Source organism: Hypomesus nipponensis, chromosome 9 (genome assembly GCF_054491055.1).
Source record: "Hypomesus nipponensis isolate SF chromosome 9, ASM5449105v1, whole genome shotgun sequence".
NCBI lineage: Eukaryota > Metazoa > Chordata > Actinopteri > Osmeriformes > Osmeridae > Hypomesus > Hypomesus nipponensis.
In genome coordinates, this window is record NC_140369.1 from 9,507,376 (window position 1) to 9,531,125 (window position 23,750).

Below are 23,750 nucleotides of genomic sequence, written 5' to 3' on the forward strand. Positions count from 1 at the left end.
CAAACTTGACCATTAGCCAAATGCATTAAGTGACAACAGAAAAGACGCAAACGTGTTTATTGTAAATGTGGCCTTCAATCATCCAACATATGAACAAAATAATTGTCTACATGTATATTAACAACAGAACTTGATATGTACATTGAATAATGCATTAATAACACGAGAATACAAATACATTTATTCTATACATGTATAATTATTGAACATTTATAAAAATTGATTCCTGTTAGTTAAACAAGATCTGGTTAAAATCTGGAGTCAACAAAACAGGAAAGTTTCCAAAAACATGCATAAAAATAATAAATATTACATCTCACTCATTCAGTTGACAATCACTGTCCAACAGTCTATTGTAGCATTTTAACCGATTATGAAACCTTCTCCTACAGACGGCAACTACAACAGATATTTAGATAAACAACCGTCCCAAACATATACACAAACATACGCTTGCCACAAAAAATATTCAATACAAATGTAATCTTGAAATAAACCTTGAGACTTCTACTCCATTCTCTGTACACCACAGGGAACAACTCAAGAGTGTATAAAATGCTGGTTTAGACTTCTGGAAAGATATGCGGAAAGGCACGCAAATCTAAGCCACCTGATTTCGAAGATAGTTTTAATAATGGCATAGCTGGTGAGGTCCTTGTGGTAAAGTAATCTCCGTTGGAGAAACTTTGGGTGATACATTGTGCCTATTCTCTACTGTCTTTCAGAGTCGCAGGTGTGGCAGTGGCATGGTGACATCACGAAAGAACCGATGAACAAGTGCATTTTTGGCAGATACCCTCTTGTTTGGGTCATAGTTCAGCATTTGCTGAAAGAACAAAATATAACATCACAGATTAGGACACAGTAGACTTAGAGAACCAGTTGAAAAAACGTGTAATAATAATAAAGCTGCCATCATCTTGGTCATCATCCTGTTCTCACCCCAAGCAGCTCTCTCCCATCCTCATCCAGGGGGGGGACAACTTTGGACAGCTCTTGCCGGGCCCACTTGGGGAAGGAGGGCTTGTAGTCGGGCATGGAGGTGACTCCTGGCCATACAGCTTCATCTGGTGTGCCCAGGGTGCGGAAGATCCGGAACAATTGATCAATCTCTGAGTCGCCTGGAAACAACGCCCTTCTGGTAATCTTAAGGAAAAGGGAGTGATTAGCCTCAATAGTTTCAACAACTAACAGGTCCTACATAAAACTGAAAAATACAGATCTACCATTTCAGCAAAGATGCATCCCAAACTCCAGATGTCTACAGCAGTGGAATAGTACTTGCAACCCAGGAGAATTTCTGGAGCTCTGTACCATAGAGTCACCACCTGAAAAATTGACAGTTATTTGTTTTCTAAGTAACACCATTCAGATTTCTTGTGTTCAAGCAAAATCCAATACAATTTCCATTCTCACCTCATGGGTGTAAGTACGGACAGGAACTCCAAAAGCCCTCGCCAGACCGAAGTCAGCCAGCTTGATCTCGCCTTGGGCGTTGATGAGGAGGTTCTGGGGCTTCAGGTCCCTGTGAAGGACCCTGTGAGAGTGGCAGAAGGCCAATCCCTGCAGCAACTGGAACAGATAACTCTGCACAGAAACCCCATTAAATACAAAATCTTGATAGGGATAACATGTGTTTTTGGTATGTTTTTTCTGTATTTTGACCAACAGAAGAGACTACTCTGGGATATGAATTAGGGATTTTGTTGCCTACCTTAACAAGAGGTAGAGCAATACCAGTTACAGAGGAAGAGTCCATGAACTTTTTGAGGTCCTGATGAAGAAACTCAAACACCAAGTAGAGCTTATTCTCAGTATGGATGACATCACGTAGTCTGAAATATTTATTATAAAATGTTAACAGAACAAATAAATAGTCACACATATCGTTACGTGGAATACTGTACCAGGGCTCCAAATACATACTTTACTATGTTTGGGTGACTAAGTTCTTTCAGAAGCGAGATCTCACGAATGGCAGTGCTTGGTACACCCTCAGTCTCCCTGTACGCAGCGGATGGAAGATACATGGCATTGCAGATGTTACCTGTTTATGCATAGTCCTCCCACAAAGTTAAAATCAATTGATAACAGGCCATATCAAAACATCATAATGATTGATATAAAAAATCAATTGTCAACTGATATCACAAATGAGATGATGCTAGTTTGCAGTGGTAGCTACAGTTACGGATCAAGGATTAGCTTTGCAGGATACTAGCTAGTCGTAAATAACTTCAACCGCTGACTCCACTAGCTAGCTACAGTAGACTAGCTCTACCAACATCACCAGCAACGTTGGCTACTAGATAACAGCTAGCTAACGACAGTTAGCTCTTTAGTTAACTACTAGTACACTAGCTAGCCATCAGGCCCCACTTACGTGTCAAGTCTGATTTTCTTGAGGGCAACTGTTTCTCCTGTGAGTTTGTTCTTTGCCTTATACACCACTCCGTACGTCCCTTCGCCAATCTTTTCCACTTTCTGAAACGACTCCATAGTTGACGTCCGTTCAGCTTTCCTAGTTAACCAACAATGTCCCTACAAGCTACAACACGATATTTAAAACAAAGAAAACGTTTCTAGTGCTACTGTAGCTAGTTAGTGAAACTGGGAGCGTCCTACTTTGCTGTGTATACAATCAAAACTTTGTAGCTACGTAATTCCCAACGTGTCCCGCCAGAATATATGACAATCTAGGGGTTGTAGTTTGACTACATTCGCATTATAAAACGCTGCCAGATTGACACACAAAAAAGGCTCAATTCAGTGGTTCTCCAGTTTTCGAAACAAAAGTAACCAAAACCCGCCAATTCCCGCGTTGTCAACAGTACACTTGGTTTACGACACCCGGACAGCACCGCGGTGCACTGAGTTTTATGCTCCTGAAAGCCATAACCCCGTCAGTTGAGGAGACTCCTTGAATAAACGTTTACACTCAATATTTTATGAGTTGCGGTCATCCCAATTTTTAGGAAAAGTTTAGACGTATGTCCTTGGTTTTCTCATTTTTACTTCCTTAAATGTTTAACAAAATTGGGCCGCCCCTACTGGTTGGTCGCGGCCACATGATTGACCTTACTGTATTTCGCTGGCAAAATACCCACTTAAACTGACGTAAAATTGTGGGTGGAGCTATGATTTAGGTGAAGTGTTTCATTTATTTGGAATACCCAATCCAGCTCATGACCAAAATCGATTTCTCCGAAATATGATCTACCTATAACACATGCACCCATCTGAATAAAGATACGACGTTACCATCTCGTAGAGTTAGGTGGACCATCGTCGATTTAGATTATTGGATACTGCATTGAAACTATCTGACACTTTGACTTTCTACTCTAACTTGTGAATGAAATGTTTGCTTATGGTTCACTGTTCAGGCTCTTTCAAGAGTTTTTGTCATAAGCCAGACAAGATCACATTCTTGGAATTTCCTAGGGTTGCTTGCCATTGATCTATCTCTTTTTCCTCTCTGCCCTTTGATCTCTGTCTGATCTCACATATCACCTGATCCAGGGTGATCACCTGATCACCACTGTCTTGCATGGTGGGGTCATAAAATTGTGGCATCACATCTTGTTCATTTTCTTAATAAGCACTGTTACATTTTCAGTTGTTTTTGTCAGAATTACATTATGTAGTAGAAATCCTGCACTAAGCAACGTACACATAATTAACCAAGCCAAGGTAGTGCACATTATTTCACATATGACAAGAGAAATTCATGATTTTATGGAAGTGTGTGGAGACATTGGGCAAGCATGCTTAGACTACAGTGTTTGTGCCCAATGGCGGCACATTTTGCACTGTGGATCAGGTGCTCTTTGGGAAGGATTTATTTGGCCATCAGCACTGTTGTTAGTGCATGAGGGGGTCACATGTAGTGCAGCTTGAACAATCTCACCAACGCAGGAATGTTGAGTAAAGAACATGTGTCTTTGTCAGGCATGAACATTATTCATTTACGTGAACCTTAAGGGGAAAGATGCTTATTCATTGCTTTCCTTTCATTCATTATTCTTACCAGAAACATTTGATCACTTCCTACGTCATAGTTGTACGGTTTAATTAGCTGCTAAACAGTGTCTATAATTATTAACAAAAACATCTGCTCATGTTACAATTTCATAGAACTTTTACTTGTACTATGTATTTCTATGATTTCTTAGTTGAATCTTTTGCTATTTTAAAGGCGTGTTTATGTATCTACAGAAAACATGCTTTATCACACAAAGGATCATCCAATATAAGGTTATTATACTTTATTCTGACTATTGTACTGAATCATTTGGACTTTCCCATTAGTTCAACATGGAAATCGTGCTCGTTTGCCTGCAAGTCTGTGGAATGTACACGAGGGACAAAGAGTACCCACAGTTACAGAGCAAACACAAGTATATTCCAGTGTGTGGATTGCCATAAGCATACTGTATACTCAGTGCAGCCTTGGGTTGCAGAGAAAAAGAGGAGAAATAAAAGGATGCTATTGATTTTGTACACCCACACTCTCATCTTGTGACCCCCCCATGCACAGATAGGGTGGATGTTGAGCCAGGCATGACGACAGCCCAGCCCTGTTTCCTTCTCATAGGAGTAGCCATTAGGTAATGAACAATGCATTCTCTGTCAGACTTTTTCTAAACAGTTTGACTGAATTTGTTGTTGAAATGCATAATTAGCAGAGAAAAGGCTAATTACTCTCACAAATCCAATGTGCAAAACCTACTAGATCTACAAAAGTGTGCAGGTGTATTTCTCATAAAATAACAATCGGTAGAGCAAACAATAATTCACTATCAACAATAATAATGTGTCAATATACCTCCATATTACTAGATTCAGTATAAAGTAATTACTGTGGTAAATTAATTAATTAAATTCTGGTAATGCATTGAGACCAAAATCATTTTTACTGGCTAAAAAGTATCAGTAGAAAACATTATAGTATGTATTTCCAATGAAGTCATATATAAATAGATGTAATATACTTTAAATATTGTTTAATTTAAAGAAGAATTACTTTTCCATATCAATGTTGTACTAATGTCAGTTCTCATACCATAGCTGATGAGATGTCCATCTGGTCACACGGTGGACCTGGGTGGGAGGTGCCCAGTAGCAAACTCTCTGTGATGTCAGTGATGAGAGGCAATCCTATGGTAATTTAAGGTCCAATGGTCTTTTAAAGAGAATAAAACGCCCTTTCCCATGTCACTTGGGTAGCAGTGTTGGGTTTTGAGTATTGGGGGTAAGGAACTAGGCTCAGAAAGAGGACTCACACCCAAACACGCACAATGAGGACCTTAGTGATGGTGCTGGTATTGGCTCTTTCCTCAGCTGATGCAGCAAGTGAGTATATCTTTTTTATGAATGTATAAAATAGTTTTTATTGTGTGTAAATATAAAACTTTAGTAAGAGGGTTCAAACAACTGTTGACCATTTATAGAATCCCAAAGAATGTATTTACCTCTCCCCTTTCAGTTGGGGTTCTCCTAAAATTATAGCAGGCTACAATCACAATATTCAGTATATATTATAAAATTGTGCAGTTAGTAGTGCAAATTAGAACATTGTTTTCATTAAAACAGAATGGTAGTGTAACAAGAAGTTACATGGGGAGTAATGTCCAATGGCCAGAGCCCAGTAGGCCAGTTAAGTAGCTGATGGCCGTAAGGTAATGGCATTTTTTAAAATCAAAATACCAAACACTGCCTCATGCAAGATGTCTTTTTTTTATGGATCATGTCAAATATTTAAGTGATCCAGCAAAGACACAATAGAAACAAATACAAATGGTTTGGATTAGTTATCTTAATTATATATGCTTAATGCTTAAAACATACTCAGATTGCTTTGAGCTACAGGTTTATTATAAAGTGTGGTGCAACAACAATGAATCACGGTGCCACTGTGACATACTGTGATTTCTAATATCTGTAGAGATATACTTTAAACAACACGTCAATTATTATGAAGTAAGTGTATATTAAAATTGTTTAACAAAGACCAGCAATTTACACCTGCAAATGAACATTACGTTTAGTAGTTACAGGTTTAGAGGAGATAAATTAAAAAGTATATGAATCGTGTAGAACCAATCCAACACAAACACAAACAACTACACAAACATATACACAGATAAATACTGTAATAAGCAAATAAGGCCGCCCTAATGTCTGAGCTCTCTCATTCTCCCAGTTGGGATTACAACTGCTGGTGCTCAGCTGAGAGTCACATGAAAGGGATTGAGGGGGATTGCAGGGGTCGTGTGACTCCCACTGCCTGGAACCCCCACCTTGTTCATTTCCCCCTAACCCCCACCACCTCCAAATACCTTCAAGTTCCACCACTTTTATTCCCTCTCTGAAACAACTCCTTTTAAGCAAGTGTTTTTAATATACATAAAAAAAACAATTAAACTTAACTGAACAGTTAAAAATGGCAAACACTGCAAACATTCAATCATATAAAAAGATGGTGAGTTACTCCAAAGAAGACGCATTCTTTTCTTTCAATTGGGTATTTCAAGCCTTTCACAAAGATTTTTTTTTCAGAGCCTAAAACACGTTTTACACGCTACCGCTCATGGAATTCACGTCTCTATCCAGTGTGGAAAGATGGAGACTCCAGATACAGGGATTGTTGGGCAGGTGGGTCACTCACCATTGTAATATAATATTTCCAATCCTATCCCAATCTCTAGACATTTAAAATGTTTGGATGTACATTGTGGTGTCTGTTTTTAGGTGGAGAAGTTACTTTTGATGTAAAAAATGATGCCCCTACCCTGACCGGAGCCAAGGCCACCTTCAACATTGATCTTCAATTCCCACAAAACCAGACAGTGCTTCCTGATGGACAAGTAGTGTGGGCAAGAAACTGCTCCATCAATGGTAAGCTCACCCTACAAATACAGCCACATTAGTCAAATGTCTGTTACTTTTCAATTTGGTTTTGATTTAGGATGTATTCTGATCTATTCTTAGGAACTCAGTACAATGAGGGTCAGGCTGTGTACCCTGACCAAGAGCAGGAGTGGAACGGAGTGTTCCCTGATGGAACCCCTTTCACCCGGGTCTCAGACAGGAAACCCCACTACGTGTTTGTGTGGAAGACATGGGGTAAAAACAGTTGCTTTATTATTATGTTTTATGTAAAATACAATTTGAAACATACCTATTTACACAAGCAATATGTATGATAACTCTATTTAGTAATGCAGTAATTATTACTTTTAGGACGTTACTGGCAGGTTGCAGATGGGCCCTCCTCCTCCATCTCCATTGGCACTGATAACATCCCTCTGGGATCTTACAATATGGAGGTTGTCATCTACCACTGCCGTGGCAAGGACAAGTTCATTCCTCTTGGCTATGCCTCCACAACGTTCTCTATCACAGGTGGGCAGAAAAAAGAGAATCTTGGAAACCTTGTACTTTTGACATTTTAGATGGGACATAAGTGAATCATTTAATCTTGTCCATATTTTATCTCTGACATAATATACTTCCAGATCAAATCCCTTTCACTGTGAGTCTCAATCAAGTGAATGACATCAATCAGGCTGATCAGAGTTTCATTCAGAACAGAGCCATCGCCTTTAGTATCAATCTACATGACCCCAGCCAGTATCTCATCACTTCTGACATCACCTTCAACTGGGACTTTGGAGACAACAGTGGAACTCTGATCTCAAGAGAGCGCAGTGTCACACATACATACCTCACAGCTGGTACCTTCAGGCCTCAGGTTGTCCTGATGGCCAGCATCCCCAATGGCTGTGCAGATCCTACAGCTGCCGGTGAGACATATTGATACTCTATTATTCTATTATTATGTGTCAGTATGACTAAAGAAGGGATAGATCCCTTGTCTTGCACATGAAAGATACACCAATATCTACACATAGCTATATGGCACAAAGTGGATAGACACAAGAAAACAGTGATGTTTATGTGTCTTGTTTTCAATCTAGTGATATCCATGGAATCCTCGGCAGTTCCATCAGTAGTAGTGATGGACTCCACCCCAGCCCCTGCCCCACCAGCCCTTGCATCAACCCAAGAGACAGGTGACATTGCTCTGGATGTGCCTGCCTCTGAGACTGCCCCTGCCGATGACCTCTCACTGGCAGCCTCAGAGCAGCCTGCTGTAGACACTGACACAGCTGCAGTGGTAGACTCAGATGCAGCTTCAGAGGGAGTGGAGGTTGCCTCGGTGGCCCCGGCTATAGATGATGCTACTGTTGCTGTCCCTGTCCCTGCAGCTGAAGATGCAGCCATCGTTCCTGCTACCGTAGACCCTGCTGCTGCCCCTGTTGCAGAAGTGGGCGTTGCTGCAGAGGACATTGTGGCAGCCGCTGTGGCAACTGTTGTACCAGCAGTGGAGGGAGCTACCGCTGTACCTGTTGCTGCTGTGGCTGAGGAGACAGCTGGGGTGGTGGTAGACACGGAGGCAGCTGCTGCTGACGAGACTGCTGTAGTCATGGCAGCAACGGCTGCTGCAGAAGTGCCTGTCATTGACGCCGCTGTGTCAGTGGCCCCCGTGGCAGAGGAAGTGGAAGCCACAGTTGACCTGGCAGCCACAGTCTTTCCAGAGGTCCCTGCTGTGGCTCCAGTTGCTCCTGAGGAAGCTGCAGGAGGTGAAGCTGAGGTGGAGGCTACTGCTGCTGCAGAGGTCACCCCGGAAGAGACCGTGGATGCTGCTGACAATGTCATAGTTCCTGCCGCCACAGAGAATACAGCTGTAGAAGAGGCAGTAGTTGCTGTCCCTGCAGCTGATGCCGAGGCTGAAATTGTAGAGACAGTGAATGAGGCTGCGCCAACTACAGGTACCCATTTAAGTGACATAAGAACATTCCTCTTACATTATTACAATTAGGTTATAGCAACATTAAAAGCAGTGGATGTGATGATTGGCATAACATATTTTCCTTTCCCCAGTGTCTGCAGCATTGAATGAGATAGTTGCTCCAGCTGATGGTGAAGTTGCAGCAGAGGTAGAGACAGGCACAGAGGCAGCCCAAGTGGCTCTTGTTTTGGCTAAAAGACAGGCTCCAGAAATTGAGGCTAACGCAGGCTGTATGGTCTACCGTTATGGCTCTTTCTCCACGGCATTGGATGTTATTGGTGAGCTAATGTGTACTTACTGTACAATTTGAATGTAGAGAAACTTGGGTACATAGTGTAATCCCAACCTTCTGTATGAAATGTCTTGTCAGAGGGTATTGAGAGTGCAGAGATCATCCAGGTGGCTAATGTGGTGTCCTTGACTACTGAGGTTGAGCAGAATGCAGTGGACCTCACCATAACCTGCCAAGGAAGGTTTGTATCTAAGAAAAGGGGATTAAAATACACTTTCAGAATAGGAATACTAACAGTCATTTAGTATAATTTAACAAATCAAATTACATCCTTTTTCCAGCCTGCCAAATGAGGTGTGCACAGTGATCTCGGAAGCCGACTGTGCCACACCTGTGCAGACTGTGTGCAATGCTGTGACACCCTCTCCAGAGTGCCAGATGATTCTTCGTCAGTTCTTTAACAACTCTGGAGTGTTCTGCATTAATGTGTCCTTGACCAATGATGTCAGTCTGGCTATGGCCAGTGCCAGAGTCAGTGTCACAGTAGGTAAGGGAAAGATAAAAAGCCCCTGATTGACTAAGCTTAAATGAACCTCCATTTACAATTATCTGCATGTGTCTTTTCCTCATCTTGTGTTTTGGTTGCAGGCTCTAACTCCTCCACAGCAGGTACTGTGGCTGCCGTCTTGGGTGTGATGGTTCTTGTCTGTGCTATTGGAACCATTGCTTTAACATACAAGTGAGTGAAATTCAGTTTTCTACAGAGAAGTGATGTTGCTGTTTCACTCAACACGTTTGGTATACTACTAAGGTACTAAATAATGAAGGAAAACTGAAAATGACAGCAGTAACTTATTGTTAATTTTTCCCCATTAGGCGGTTCAAGCAGTATCGTCCTTTGACAGAAAACTCAGACAACGGTGGTGGTAGCTCTACAATTACATCTATGCCATTGCTGCTGTGGAATTTGCTGAGTCGACAATCACCTGGAGAGAGCCGTCCATTGCTGCAGGGAAGGGTGGTGTGACCGCCAACATAACCACCACCTCACAAAGTTCTAAATAACATACCTTTTAACAGACACCCTCACATTAAAACAAACACTGTTGACTAATGTAAATTCACTGTATTCAGTTGTGTTGTGGCACTGGAAGCAACTTCAATAAAATAAAATGTACACAAAAGGAGCATTGATAAATCTAATTTTAAATTCCGACAGTGTATTACTTTAGAAAAAATATGTATTTATTTTGACTCCGTTTTTTTATATTCAATATGTTTAATTAGTTAAAAGTATCAGGTAACATATTTGGCGTTTTTGTAGTCTACTTTTAACTCTGTAGGGTTGTCAACCTATTAACTTAAGTATAAACTAATCTTACGTGAAATTGCTGTTTTATTATACATTCACTGTCCCCTTGCAAAAACAAGACTCTGTAAAATATCTACTGTAGATACGCCTCCATAAAACTTGCATTCCTATTTTCTCTACTCGTAACTGTTTCTGCCTTTAGAAACTCAAATGCGTATGTTAATAAGGATGTAACATTGTAATAAAACTGCATTTAACTTAATGTGAATCATTGCTAACTTTCATTAGACCATAATATTGAAATCACCATGCAATTGTGGAATATGTGAGTAGGGACAAGACTCCCTCAGTGCCACTGAATATCTTTCAAAATGACTTGAACATTTTTAAGACTCAGAAAAAGTTCCTTCAATAATTTATTGCATATCACAGTTGAGATGACGGACAGCTGAGTGTAAAGAACACTTGAATAAACAATTATTCAAAACCGTTACATCCCCATAATACAGCCACAGCACATTTAATTTATCAGAAAAAAATTCTACAGCTATGACATGTGATAGTGCTCGCTAGCAGTTTCCTACACTGATGAGGAAAGCTGAGTCATTTCAATGTAGGATTGAAGGATTATTTTAGGAGAAGGTGACTGATGTGAATTCACCTTAATATTCCTCTCCTTCTTCCTCTCCTTCTCCTTCAATGGAATCCACACCCACTTCCTCATAATCTTTCTCCAAGGCAGCCATGTCCTCCCTGGCCTCAGAGAACTCGCCCTCCTCCATACCCTCACCTACGTACCAGTGCACAAAGGCACGCTTGGCATACATCAGGTCAAACTTGTGGTCCAGACGAGCCCAGGCCTCTGCAATAGCAGTGGTGTTGCTGAGCATGCACACAGCCCTCTGAACCTTAGCCAGATCTCCACCAGGCACCACAGTGGGGGGCTGGTAGTTGATACCAACCTTAAAACCAGTGGGGCACCAATCTACAAACTGGATAGAGCGTTTGGTCTTAATTGTGGCGATGGCAGCATTAACATCTTTAGGTACAACATCACCACGGTACAGCAGACAGCACGCCATGTACTTTCCGTGGCGAGGGTCGCATTTTACCATCTGATTGGCTGGTTCAAAGCAAGCATTAGTGATCTCAGCAACTGAGAGCTGCTCATGGTAAGCCTTCTCTGCAGAAATGACAGGGGCATAGGTGGCCAGGGGAAAGTGGATACGAGGGTAGGGCACCAAGTTGGTTTGGAATTCTGTCAGATCAACATTGAGGGCACCATCAAATCTGAGGGAGGCAGTGATTGAGGAGACAATCTGACTGATCAACCTGTTAAGGTTGGTATATGTAGGGCGCTCAATATCAAGGTTCGTACGACAAATATCATAGATGGCCTCATTGTCCACCATGAAAGCACAGTCAGAATGCTCCAGGGTGGTGTGGGTGGTCAGGATGGAGTTGTAGGGCTCCACCACAGCAGTGGACACCTGGGGAGCTGGGTAGATGGAGAACTCAAGCTTAGACTTCTTGCCGTAGTCAACAGACAGGCGTTCCATCAGCAGGGAAGTGAAACCAGAACCGGTACCACCTCCAAAGCTGTGGAAAACCAGGAAACCCTGAAGACCAGTGCACTGGTCGGCCTAGAGAGAGAGAGAGAGAGGTTTCATATTGTTGAATAAGAACATGATATATAGATAAAACAGTGAATGAATTTGACATTTACAAAGATTTTGGTGATAGGTCTCACCAGTTTACGAATCCTGTCCAGAACCAGATCAATGATCTCTTTTCCGATAGTGTAGTGCCCACGGGCATAGTTGTTGGCTGCATCCTCCTTTCCAGTAATCAGCTGCTCAGGGTGGAAGAGCTGGCGGTAAGTTCCAGTGCGCACCTCATCTTAAAAAAGCATCAGGAGCTGTTAGTTCAAGAACTCTGGACCCGTGGAATTTTACATAGTCTATGTCAGGACCACAGTGAAACTGTAAAACCAGTGAAATCACACTGAAATCACACCAATCTATGTCAGGAGGTAGTGAAAAATCATATATATTTGTTTCTAAAATCATCTTACCAATGACTGTGGGCTCCAGATCTACAAACACAGCTCTCGGCACATGCTTTCCAGCTCCAGTCTCACTGAAGAAGGTGTTGAAGGAGTCGTCTCCTCCTCCGATGGTCTTATCACTGGGCATCTGACCGTCCGGCTGGATCCCATGTTCCAGACAGTACAGTTCCCAGCATGCATTGCCAATTTGGACGCCAGCCTGGCCAACGTGGATGGAGATACACTCACGCTGATGAGAAAAGCAGAAAAAGTTAATATAAGAACAGTGCACAAATATGCAAGACCCACTTATTTGTATAAAAGGAGTAAAGGGGGCAAAACAATAAAGTAGCATTTTTCCCATGCAGTCTAGCAGTCACTTTGCACAATCCTCATCTCTGTTCTGGGTGCATGAATGGGATTTTGAAAGTGGGAATGGTGCCATGTTGAGGCACCGCCCTGAACTGCAAGAACACGAGAGAGACGCCAGTTTCAGTGCAGAAGTGATGACGAATCACTCCACCATCCCCCATTCTTCCTCCTCCCTCCCCCCTATCTTCCTCTTAGCAGCTCCACCCTGCTGTTACCAAAGGATTTACACCACATATGGCCAAGCTATCTCTGTTGCTAGGCAACTGGCCTCTAGCAGTCACTCGCTTCAGAATATGCAATGAAATGTTGCCTTCATTGTTGTCATGAAAGATTTTACAAAGAGTTATATGCAGACTTTGAAAGTTGTCTATATTTTTGATTAATTTATTTTAAGCCAATTGCAAAATACAATTTTAAATTCCATTCCATTTGGTTGTTGCCTATGTGTAAACTACACTTTACATTTCACATAAAAAACTAAGGATGTAGACCAAGGATTCTCGTAACAACTGTCATTAGCAGCTAACATGCATATTACTTTGAATTGAGTTGTGAAAAAGAAAAGCACTCATAGGATGACAATAGAACAAATACAGTGCAACTTTAAGTAATCCATCTGTTGGAGACTGATGCAAAAGTCTCCTAACCGATTACACCCTCCCCCGCTCACTAAAATCGCATATTGAGAACCATATACATACTAGGTAGCATAGGGCTGATGGGATAGAGGTACTTGCCCATATCCCATGTTCTGTTGCTATTGCTGTAATATAGGGATGGTAATAGCTCAAATACTTTATTTTCAATGTTCAAGCTGTGATTATATGAGTATAGTCTAGAAGCTAATTACGGTTGCTGAATAAACTATATAGAATTTGGACCTGTAACGTCTCTGCCGTGGGCTAATTGTAAACCATTTAGACTCACAATCGTGAATATGGCAAATTCCATCGGTCATTATAAAATGGAGGGGTTTGGTGGGCAAGAGATCTAGAATGTTCGACTATTTTGACTACATTTAGACAAATTGTATTTCCACTTGACTCAATAAAGAATAGACTATGATCTCATCCTCACTTAAGAAACAGCTATTTTAAAATATAATTGCAGGTATAGGCAATACTTGGCGGCGGTATAGCATTTCCTATAATTCACCCAGACAAGGCTGATTTTAATGAAACGTGTGTACATTATACCATAATAAAAAAAATAATAATCTAAAACAGGAAAACATTTCACACTAAACTAATTCATCGACTCTTATTAGTGTATAGCGTAAGCGTTTATCATCGGCTTCTAACCTTACAGACAACCGTGCAGGCTATTCCTTTCAACGGTTTTTAAACCAACAATGTGCCCATCGTGTAGTAGCCTATTTGATCCGTGTATCAGATAAGATGACTTGCCTTTTTAGTTTATAGATAGAGATAGATGGATAGATATATAAATACAAAGGTGAGTAGGCTACTGTGATTAAATAAGCCAAATACAAGTTATCTGTATTATCACCACAATGTGACAAACAACAGACTACTCACCATGTTTACTGATGTAGAGGGATATTACGGGAATATATCGATTAAAAAGAACAAAAAATGTTTCTCTTATGTTGTCTTCGGTTGAAGTTACTTTATCCGACAGCTAAGAGTCGATGTAGTAACTGATCTCTAACACTGTGGCGCGCTAGTACTTGTAGTGTGTCGCAAAGAGGGCTGAACCTAGCAGACATGAATAAATTAATACATTAAGATGGCCACCACAGTTCGACCCTTTTTTTTCAAGACCAGCCTGAGAAACCGAATGAAAATGAATGATTCACTTATTCACGTGGATAAACGAGTTTATATCCTACATGACAAGACACTTAAACCTTATCTGGGTAACATTTTGCCAATACAAACCTTCACATTTGAGGAAGACGTCATAGCTATTGGTGTGTGACTGACACACACACACACACACACACACACACGCACACACACACACACACACACACACACACACACACACACACACACACACACACACACACAAGTGTATTACACCTTACTCAGATGGGTTGCCTTATGATTTGCATAGTTTTTGAATGGCTAAATGTATAACTTTTCTTCAATAAGACATGTCTGACTAGTGTTAGTCTCCATAGCAAAAGTTAAATAGAGTGCACAGTTGCCACTCATTGTTAGCAGATCAAGAAGAAAAAACAGATTTATTGTCTTAATATAACTTGCTTTCATTGACAATTTTCTAATAATAATTTTGTAGCATTGTTGGAAGGAAGTGAAATTCACTCAGACAAATTTGAATGGACAGCAGAGAGAATTGCAGCTTTCCAACACACAACCTACTATCTTCTCCCTAGGGAGGTATCTGATGATTTGGTCACCAGTAGAAGTAATGTGGTGCAGGGAGTACCGCTGAGGCTGCTTGTATGTGCTGACGGCACAATGACATACTGGTCACATGGCAACTGCAGAGGAGGGTAGTGACGTCACTGCAGCAAAATCATGAACAAAGGCAAGAGGGTGAGGCTGCACGCCAGCCAGAGATGATGTGGGTGGGTGGGGGGTGTATAGGATGGGCCTTTTACTTCAAAAAGCCAGAGATCTCTGTGTACATTTATGTTTTCTTTTTCCATTAGTGTTATACAGTTTACAAATTATGTTTAATACAATCACAAAATCACGCAACATTTGGCACTCCATACATCACAATAACAATATTGATTGTGGGTGTGTGTGCCTTGTTAAATTAAGGAGTTAGATTACTTAATGTAAGTGGCCTAAAGCTTATGACAGTTTACCTTGGAAAGTGAGCTGTTGCCACACCCTTGAGGTGACACTCTCCATCTTTCCTTAACCAAAAACTGCCTTATACATTTAGGCATCACCTTCAAGGCTTCAAAATAAGCAGTCAGATTTCAGATGTTTAACTTTGAATGTTTTTTTTTTATATATATATAATAACACGTAAAAAATAAAGTTTATCATCTGGCTATTCCTTTGTTCTTTGGGTAGTTGTGTGCTTGTGGCAGTTTTATTCGGTGCTCATAGCACCGCCTTCTTCATTTCCACCCGCTGTTATTCGCGCCTAGCCCGCTAGTTGCCTATAGAAGTGCATTCCATTCACTGTTCATCTTTCAGCGCCTCGTTATCAAGGAACCAAAATGGTGAGCCCAGTATTTAAAATATTACCATATATTTTAGTTGTATTTGTCTCTTTTCCCTTAAAACAGGCTTCATAGAATGCTGTCCATAAATACTTTTGTATCGGCGCAATGAGATGTTTGATGTAGGCTATTTTCAATAATGAGCTAGGCCTATATATAAATGTTATACGTGACTAAAAGGAGCTGAAGCGCACTGAAGCTATATTTGTTTTAGCATGCTTATCACCATGTATTTGTATTTTTGGTTTACAATATTTGATAATATGGTATTCACTGTTTGAATACCAAACTATGAGGCCTAAATATGCTTCTAAAACAGAAAGGTGCTATAGGTTTTAATTAAAATCATGTACACAATAACAAATGCGCGAAATGAGTAGTGAATTGCCCTAATATTCAGTGTAGTCCATATTTCAAAGTGAGTTACATGAGCAATGTCCGTTTTAGATTGCGCTATATATTATGCTATTTAGTCCGTCATTCTTTTTTATAAAGGGGAACGATTAATTCTTAATCTCATGATTCATAGAAGTATACTTTCTGGTTGTTGTTTTTTAATCTTTATTAGATTTCAAGAGCTATTTAGAATATTTCAAGAGCTATTTAGAATATTTTTTTTAATATGGACTGACTCCTACAGCGTGAGTGTATCTCCGTACATGTGGGCCAAGCTGGTGTCCAAATTGGCAATGCCTGCTGGGAATTGTACTGTCTGGAACATGGGATCCAGCCGGACGGTCAGATGCCCAGTGATAAGACCATCGGAGGAGGAGACGACTCCTTCAACACCTTCTTCAGTGAGACTGGAGCTGGAAAGCATGTGCCGAGAGCTGTGTTTGTAGATCTGGAGCCCACAGTCATTGGTAAGATGATTTTTGTAGTTAATCTACAAAAAATTACTTTTAGATTTTCTTGACCTAACAGGTTTTTTTCTGCTATTAGATGAGGTGCGCTCAGGAACTTATCGCCAGCTCTTCCACCCTGAGCAGCTAATTACTGGAAAGGAGGATGCAGCCAACAACTATGCCCGTGGACACTACACTATCGGAAAAGAGATCATTGATCTGGTTCTGGACAGGATTCGTAAACTGGTGAGACCTATCACCAAAATCTTTGAAATGTCTTATAAATGTCAAAACCATTCACAGTTTTTTCTACATATCACATTCATATTCAACAATATGAAACCTCTCTCCCTAGGCCGACCAGTGCACTGGTCTCCAGGGTTTCCTGGTTTTCCACAGCTTTGGAGGTGGTACCGGTTCTGGTTTCACTTCCCTGCTGATGGAACGCCTGTCTGTTGATTACGGCAAGAAGTCTAAGCTTGAGTTCTCCATCTACCCAGCTCCCCAGGTGTCCACTGCTGTGGTGGAGCCCTACAACTCCATCCTGACCACCCACACCACCCTGGAGCATTCTGACTGTGCTTTCATGGTGGACAATGAGGCCATCTATGATATTTGTCGTAGGAATCTTGATATTGAGCGCCCCTCCTACACCAACCTTAACAGGTTGATCAGTCAGATTGTTTCCTCAATCACTGCCTCCCTCAGATTTGATGGTGCCCTCAATGTTGATCTGACAGAATTCCAAACCAACTTGGTGCCCTACCCTCGTATCCACTTTCCCCTGGCCACCTATGCCCCTGTCATTTCTGCAGAGAAGGCTTACCATGAGCAGCTCTCAGTTGCTGAGATCACTAATGCTTGCTTTGAACCAGCCAATCAGATGGTAAAATGCGACCCTCGCCACGGAAAGTACATGGCGTGCTGTCTGCTGTACCGTGGTGATGTGGTACCTAAAGATGTTAATGCTGCCATCGCCACAATTAAGACCAAACGCTCTATCCAGTTTGTAGATTGGTGCCCCACTGGTTTTAAGGTTGGTATCAACTACCAGCCCCCCACTGTGGTGCCTGGTGGAGATCTGGCTAAGGTTCAGAGGGCTGTGTGCATGCTCAGCAACACCACTGCTGTAGCAGAGGCCTGGGCTCGTCTGGACCACAAGTTTGACCTGATGTATGCCAAGCGTGCCTTTGTGCACTGGTACGTAGGTGAGGGTATGGAGGAGGGCGAGTTCTCTGAGGCCAGGGAGGACATGGCTGCCTTGGAGAAAGATTATGAGGAAGTGGGTGTGGATTCCATTGAAGGAGAAGGAGAGGAAGAAGGAGAGGAATATTAGTTCCTCCAATTACCTCCAATGCAAAGCAAATTATTAAATTACCTTAAAACTTAGCATAGAACTAGTATTATGACTTTGCAGAATCTAAACATTTGACTATGATGGAATATATTCAGAATATCTCATCTTTTTATGTACCTGTGCTGTTATTTTGAGGCGACTGCCTAATAAATTATTAATGAATGTTAAATTTGTGTTTTTTGATTACACTTGCATCACAGATTTCATAAAAGGACGGATCATTTTTGCTTGTAAAGTCTTGGCAATCATACTGATTAAACAATTCAAAAGAAAATTTAAATTAATCATGGGTGAATAGCATCTCGAGTTGGCAATATGAACATTTCAAGGCACACCCTGACACTGGAGCCAACGTATAAAACCACTGAAGACACAGATTTTTAGCTCCATCCTGTGGTGTGACAGTGATGAGTGCGATGTCAGACAGACATTTCTCCAAATATGTTTATTACTCTGTCTCATTCACCTCATGCACATCACTGGATAAGCCATCAGTAATATCAATGTGTATGATATGTAATACATTTGTATGTCACATACAGTATTATTATTATTAATTTTTGTATGATTTTCCAAGTAATTTAGCCTACCCCATAGCGACATGTATGCACCATGGAGTGGTAAACTAGTATTGATTATAAAAAGGCCTGCTGATGCTACTTTCCATGACAAATCCCTAACCAGCTGTACATGTTGATGACCAAGCAGAATCAGCTAAATGTATGTGAGTGTGTGGTGGGGCTAATGGGCAAAGTCATCTATCTTCACACTAAAAAGAGGGGCTGCATAGCCATGAATCATTTTACTTCTCCACGTATTCAGTGTCTAGCCTGTGCGCACTCATTTTTTGTTATAGTCAGTTTTTTCCTTCAAAACACCACAGATGTATTATATTTGGCTCCAATTAAAATAGTAATGGTACAAGCCGAGATACACATTTTTAACATCTGGCCGTACACAATTTATTAACATTTAGGTAGGTCGAATATACAATGGGCCTAGTCAGAAGGTGTTCAACTTCTAACAATATTCTGGCATGATCAAGTTGCTTTCGGTTTTCGTGACCAAACGGTTACAAAAGGCATTTGCGTGTATATTTAAACGGTCCAATAGGACGAACTATATGGCATTTTTCCGTGCAGTGCGCAGTCCAAAGCCCGCCCAGTTGTGGCCGACTCTCATAAGCCATATAAAAAGCCCCGCCCGAGCTCCGTTTGTTCAAACTTCTCACTATTGACTCCTTAAGGTCGTTGTGTGAGAGTTGTTATTAACTACGGTTTCTTGTTTTAACTTTAATCTACATTTTAACTCCTCTTCTTAGACATGGTAAGTGTGAGTGAGAGAATGACTTGAATTGTTATGTAGTTTAAGGTTATTTTCATAAGGTGTCAGGAAATTGTACAATTAGACTATAGGTTGTCAATTAAACATGACACAAAAACATAAGATAGGCCTACCTGCCTCATATACTAAATGTCTGATATTAGTCTAGGCCTATATTGTGAAATGTTTAATTATTATTTTTACAATGCAGTGGTAATTGTCGGTCCAGTCAACACCCATCCATAGTGAAATATATTTTAAAATGGCATATCCACTACCCAACTATCTTTGTGACATGGCAACTGCTCTTTGAACACAGTTTGATGAGTTGGCGATAGTTTTCTTTTTCTGCGCCACAGAATAGGTTAGGAGTCCCATGGCTAGGTTGGGCGTCATAATTCTTTCCTCATCTCTTCTCCACTCTCTGGCCAGTGCAGACTAGCACAGATACAAAGTAACAGTATGCTACATCGGTACAAGATGATCTTTAAAGTAGGCGATGGAGAAACGATTGTAATAAGACAATCAGCTAAATCAGGCTACTATAGAAAATAATGTGATACAAAAATCGTTAACCACGTGGCCTTTTGAAGGTTAGATTGGATTATTTTTTTACCAAGCGCGATCAGATCTCACTTTCAATGAATCAAACCACAGAATGACATTACAGTGCGCCATTTCGAATCTGTTGCCCGAGAGGGATTCCATTTCGTTTACTGTCATTATCAGTTTTCAATAGGTAATGCTTTTGAGAGAATTCAGACATACTTTCATCCAACAGTGTAAAAAGCGACCTTATCCAAATAGTGTCCCAATCTTTTTTGGCCGTTTCAGGCATTCTTGCCTCCAACAACCTACCCGTAATCACCCTAGTGCTGACATTCATTTGCATTTACAACAGGGATTACCACAAAGTCACTGCCATTGTCCTGTGTGAGCCCATAGACCGAGAGCCTCGGCCCGAACGCGTGGTTATGACGTTCCTCATCATTTGTGATCTTCCCATTGTTTTAAAGGCGTGGCTCGTAAGACGGGGGATGTCAAAGCGCGACCTGTTCCTATCCCAATCACACACGTTACTGATTCAATGAGTAAGGGAAACCTATATATAGCATTTCGAAATGTGAGGGGAAACATGAGACCTCATCCAATATGAAATCTACACGACGACTTTCCTCAGCCAAACATTTCTTGCCGTGGTCTTATTAATTTATTGAATTTAACACACCTAAATATATGTATTTCTTGATAACCCACTGGGGTATAAGGATTTATAAAGTACAGAAGCAGTAATTTCAGTGGACATTTTCCTCCAAAGATGGTTGCAGTAAGGCACTTATCATGATTGGAGCCGTGCTTCCCTTCAAAGGCTGATCATGTGATTTTATGCATAGTGAAACAAAAAAAAGTCTTGTCTCCTTTTGGGTGTGTGCACTCAGCTGACCAGACACAGATCGGTTGTTGTTGCTGTCACTTAGGTCGCTTTTAGGTTCAGTCATTTTTACAAAATTGTTCTTTCATCCGCAGCGTGAGTGTATCTCCGTCCACGTTGGCCAGGCTGGTGTCCAAATTGGCAATGCATGCTGGGAACTGTACTGTCTGGAACATGGGATCCAGCCGGACGGTCAGATGCCCAGTGATAAGACCATCGGAGGAGGAGACGACTCCTTCAACACCTTCTTCAGTGAGACTGGAGCTGGAAAGCATGTGCCGAGAGCTGTGTTTGTAGATCTGGAGCCCACAGTCATTGGTAAGATGATTTTTGTAGTTAATCCACAAAAATGTACTTTTAGATTTTCTTGACCTAACAGGTTTTTTTTCTGTTATTAGATGAGGTGCGCTCAGGAACTTACCGCCAGCTCTTCCACCCTGAGCAGCTGATTACTGGAAAGGAGGATGCAGCCAACAACTATGCCCGTGGACATTACACTATCGGAAAAGAGATCATTGATCTGGTTCTGGACAGGATTCGTAAACTGGTGAGTCCTATCACCAAAATCTTTGTAAATGTAAAAAATATTCACTTTTTTATCTACATATCACGTTCTTATTCAACAATATGAAACCTCTCTCTTTAGGCCGACCAGTGCACTGGTCTTCAGGGTTTCCTGGTTTTCCACAGCTTTGGAGGTGGTACCGGTTCTGGTTTCACTTCCCTGCTGATGGAACGCCTGTCTGTTGACTACGGCAAGAAGTCTAAGCTTGAGTTCTCCATCTACCCAGCTCCCCAGGTGTCCACTGCTGTGGTGGAGCCCTACAACTCCATCCTGACCACCCACACCACCCTGGAGCATTCTGACTGTGCTTTCATGGTGGACAATGAGGCCATCTATGATATTTGTCGTAGGAATCTTGATATTGAGCGCCCTTCCTACACCAACCTTAACAGGTTGATCAGTCAGATTGTTTCCTCAATCACTGCCTCCCTCAGATTTGATGGTGCCCTCAATGTTGATCTGACAGAATTCCAAACCAACTTGGTGCCCTACCCTCGTATCCACTTTCCCCTGGCCACCTATGCCCCTGTCATCTCTGCAGAGAAGGCTTACCATGAGCAGCTAACTGTCTCAGAGATCACTAATGCCTGTTTTGAACCTGCCAATCAGATGGTAAAATGCGACCCTCGTCACGGAAAGTACATGGCGTGCTGTCTGCTGTACCGTGGTGATGTGGTACCTAAAGATGTTAATGCTGCCATCGCCACAATTAAGACCAAACGCTCTATCCAGTTTGTAGATTGGTGCCCCACTGGTTTTAAGGTTGGTATCAACTACCAGCCCCCCACTGTAGTGCCTGGTGGAGATTTGGCTAAGGTTCAGAGGGCTGTGTGCATGCTCAGCAACACCACTGCTGTAGCAGAGGCCTGGGCTCGTCTGGACCACAAGTTTGACCTGATGTATGCCAAGCGTGCCTTTGTGCACTGGTACGTAGGTGAGGGTATGGAGGAGGGCGAGTTCTCTGAGGCCAGGGAGGACATGGCTGCTTTGGAGAAAGATTATGAGGAAGTTGGGGCAGATAGTGCCGAAGGAGAGGATGAGGGAGAAGAGTACTAGAGTGGTTTAAACTAGCCTAAGGCTTCGGAAGTTTTCAACCTGCCTCTAAACATTCCTAAAGACAAAATGTTTTTTTGCTGTCCCTTTCTAACCTTCTCAATCTCTTTCACTATTAAAATAAAAGTCAAATGTAACATTTGTAAACGTGCATTTGTTTTAAGTATAACTCCTGATGATTCTAATAATAACTTTGTTCTATGGTAGACAACATATTAATAACAACATTGCTGCCTAATTACTACACCATTACTGTTTACATTTTCAAAGAAAATGAGGACCATCTAACCAACTATAAAGGCAGCAAGCTGTCTGTGGCTTGTTTATCACATTTCCAGTCATTCCAGTATTATCACTGAGGCATATCCATAAAATAATTTATAGGGACACATGTATAGATCAAGATGATGCAATGCAGTATGAAGCAGCCAATGAGTTGTGCATTTCTACAATAGTGGTATCTGTGTACATTGACCATGTCATGCTCAGGAAGGAGCCATAACCATTCATGAATAATTAATCAAAGTTCTATATATGCTGAGCTGGGCATTTAGTAATAGTGTCGTAAGCATTACAGACCTCTATGGTACAGCAATAAAAAAGTAGTGTAGCAGGCATTGTTCATGTATGTGCCATCACAGGCTTATAAAAAAAATCCTAACTCACAGCAGAGGACATAACCTTTCATTTCCAGGTCTATCGTCTTCTTTTCTCCAAAATAAGAAGAGGTATTATCAAAACACCCATACTGTAGTCTATGTTGAGCTGCAGTGTGAGAGGCCCTGCCAAATAATCACAAAACATGGGAAGCTCTGAAGTTCTAACCAACTGACGCCTTGCTTTCTTTAGCTTTTCACCGTATTCTAACAGTAGCTCAAGGCTAAAAGGTCACATTGTAGTGCAATTTTCCAGTAAATATGGTCAGTGAATCTCTTTGCATACATTTTATACATTGGATGTCTGTTTTTCAAAAATGTGGTGTTGCAGGCTTTGAACTACACTATGATAAGAAAATTTATAGATTCATTTAGATAATTTTCTTTATTTTCCCCTCAGGGCAGGGTATACACCAGTGGGACATTATTAACCATTATGTTAACCCTACTCACAATCCTCAAAGTGATTTCAATCTGATCAGAGAAGTCTGAATCTGTGTAGTCTCTGGTGGCTAAAATTGTTTCAACCC

The 23,750-nt window shown here is 41.3% G+C and overlaps 5 protein-coding genes across 5 annotated transcripts; 3 read left to right on the forward strand and 2 right to left on the reverse strand.

Moving 5' to 3' along the window:
* Positions 1 to 41: 41 nt before the first annotated feature.
* Positions 42 to 2,838, reverse strand: cdk2 (cyclin dependent kinase 2). Its single transcript, XM_084705050.1, has 7 exons — positions 2,384 to 2,838; positions 1,927 to 2,004; positions 1,715 to 1,835; positions 1,417 to 1,587; positions 1,227 to 1,328; positions 943 to 1,146; positions 42 to 826 (listed from the first exon to the last, which is right to left on the reverse strand). The coding sequence occupies exons 1-7, from the start codon at positions 2,497 to 2,499 to the stop codon at positions 722 to 724; spliced, it is 897 nt and encodes a 298-aa protein (XP_084561176.1). The 5' UTR covers positions 2,500 to 2,838; the 3' UTR covers positions 42 to 721.
* A 2,393-nt stretch (positions 2,839 to 5,231) lies between these two features.
* pmela (premelanosome protein a) lies at positions 5,232 to 10,638 on the forward strand. Its single transcript, XM_084704983.1, has 12 exons — positions 5,232 to 5,355; positions 6,562 to 6,657; positions 6,754 to 6,900; positions 6,994 to 7,128; positions 7,246 to 7,407; positions 7,521 to 7,808; positions 7,983 to 8,837; positions 8,950 to 9,135; positions 9,228 to 9,330; positions 9,431 to 9,636; positions 9,738 to 9,828; positions 9,966 to 10,638. The coding sequence occupies exons 1-12, from the start codon at positions 5,301 to 5,303 to the stop codon at positions 10,114 to 10,116; spliced, it is 2,475 nt and encodes an 824-aa protein (XP_084561109.1). The 5' UTR covers positions 5,232 to 5,300; the 3' UTR covers positions 10,117 to 10,638.
* Positions 10,639 to 10,811: 173 nt separating this feature from the next.
* On the reverse strand, positions 10,812 to 14,500 carry LOC146272751 (tubulin alpha-1B chain). The gene is made up of 4 exons (XM_084704398.1): positions 14,359 to 14,500; positions 12,476 to 12,698; positions 12,152 to 12,300; positions 10,812 to 12,044 (listed from the first exon to the last, which is right to left on the reverse strand). The coding sequence occupies exons 1-4, from the start codon at positions 14,359 to 14,361 to the stop codon at positions 11,064 to 11,066; spliced, it is 1,356 nt and encodes a 451-aa protein (XP_084560524.1). The 5' UTR covers positions 14,362 to 14,500; the 3' UTR covers positions 10,812 to 11,063.
* Positions 14,501 to 15,923: 1,423 nt separating this feature from the next.
* Positions 15,924 to 18,360, forward strand: LOC146272752 (tubulin alpha-1B chain-like). The gene is made up of 4 exons (XM_084704655.1): positions 15,924 to 15,989; positions 16,630 to 16,852; positions 16,932 to 17,080; positions 17,190 to 18,360. The coding sequence occupies exons 1-4, from the start codon at positions 15,987 to 15,989 to the stop codon at positions 18,168 to 18,170; spliced, it is 1,356 nt and encodes a 451-aa protein (XP_084560781.1). The 5' UTR covers positions 15,924 to 15,986; the 3' UTR covers positions 18,171 to 18,360.
* A 1,013-nt stretch (positions 18,361 to 19,373) lies between these two features.
* LOC146272753 (tubulin alpha-1C chain) lies at positions 19,374 to 22,701 on the forward strand. Its single transcript, XM_084704656.1, has 4 exons — positions 19,374 to 19,517; positions 21,042 to 21,264; positions 21,345 to 21,493; positions 21,593 to 22,701. The coding sequence occupies exons 1-4, from the start codon at positions 19,515 to 19,517 to the stop codon at positions 22,565 to 22,567; spliced, it is 1,350 nt and encodes a 449-aa protein (XP_084560782.1). The 5' UTR covers positions 19,374 to 19,514; the 3' UTR covers positions 22,568 to 22,701.
* Positions 22,702 to 23,750: the final 1,049 nt, after the last annotated feature.

Excerpts from the sequence above, each read along its gene's own strand:
- LOC146272753 (XM_084704656.1), top strand. Across the intron at positions 21,265-21,344 it reads TCTGGAGCCCACAGTCATTG|ATGAGGTGCGCTCAGGAACT; the intron begins GTAAGATGATTT and ends TTCTGTTATTAG. Across the intron at positions 21,494-21,592 it reads TGGACAGGATTCGTAAACTG|GCCGACCAGTGCACTGGTCT; the intron begins GTGAGTCCTATC and ends CTCTCTCTTTAG.
- pmela (XM_084704983.1), top strand. The coding sequence starts at position 5,301 with ATGAGGACCTTAGTGATGGTGCTGGTATTGGCTCTTTCCTCAGCTGAT. Across the intron at positions 5,356-6,561 it reads TTCCTCAGCTGATGCAGCAA|AGCCTAAAACACGTTTTACA; the intron begins GTGAGTATATCT and ends TTTTTTTTTCAG. Across the intron at positions 9,829-9,965 it reads ACCATTGCTTTAACATACAA|GCGGTTCAAGCAGTATCGTC; the intron begins GTGAGTGAAATT and ends TTTCCCCATTAG.
- LOC146272752 (XM_084704655.1), top strand. Across the intron at positions 16,853-16,931 it reads TCTGGAGCCCACAGTCATTG|ATGAGGTGCGCTCAGGAACT; the intron begins GTAAGATGATTT and ends TTCTGCTATTAG. Across the intron at positions 17,081-17,189 it reads TGGACAGGATTCGTAAACTG|GCCGACCAGTGCACTGGTCT; the intron begins GTGAGACCTATC and ends CTCTCTCCCTAG.
- cdk2 (XM_084705050.1), bottom strand. The coding sequence starts at position 2,499 with ATGGAGTCGTTTCAGAAAGTGGAAAAGATTGGCGAAGGGACGTACGGA. Across the intron at positions 2,005-2,383 it reads AAGAAAATCAGACTTGACAC|GGAGACTGAGGGTGTACCAA; the intron begins GTAAGTGGGGCC and ends CGCTGCGTACAG. Across the intron at positions 1,588-1,714 it reads TTGCTCTACCTCTTGTTAAG|AGTTATCTGTTCCAGTTGCT; the intron begins GTAGGCAACAAA and ends GTTTCTGTGCAG.
- LOC146272751 (XM_084704398.1), bottom strand. Across the intron at positions 12,301-12,475 it reads TCTGGAGCCCACAGTCATTG|ATGAGGTGCGCACTGGAACT; the intron begins GTAAGATGATTT and ends TGCTTTTTTAAG. Across the intron at positions 12,045-12,151 it reads TGGACAGGATTCGTAAACTG|GCCGACCAGTGCACTGGTCT; the intron begins GTGAGACCTATC and ends CTCTCTCTCTAG.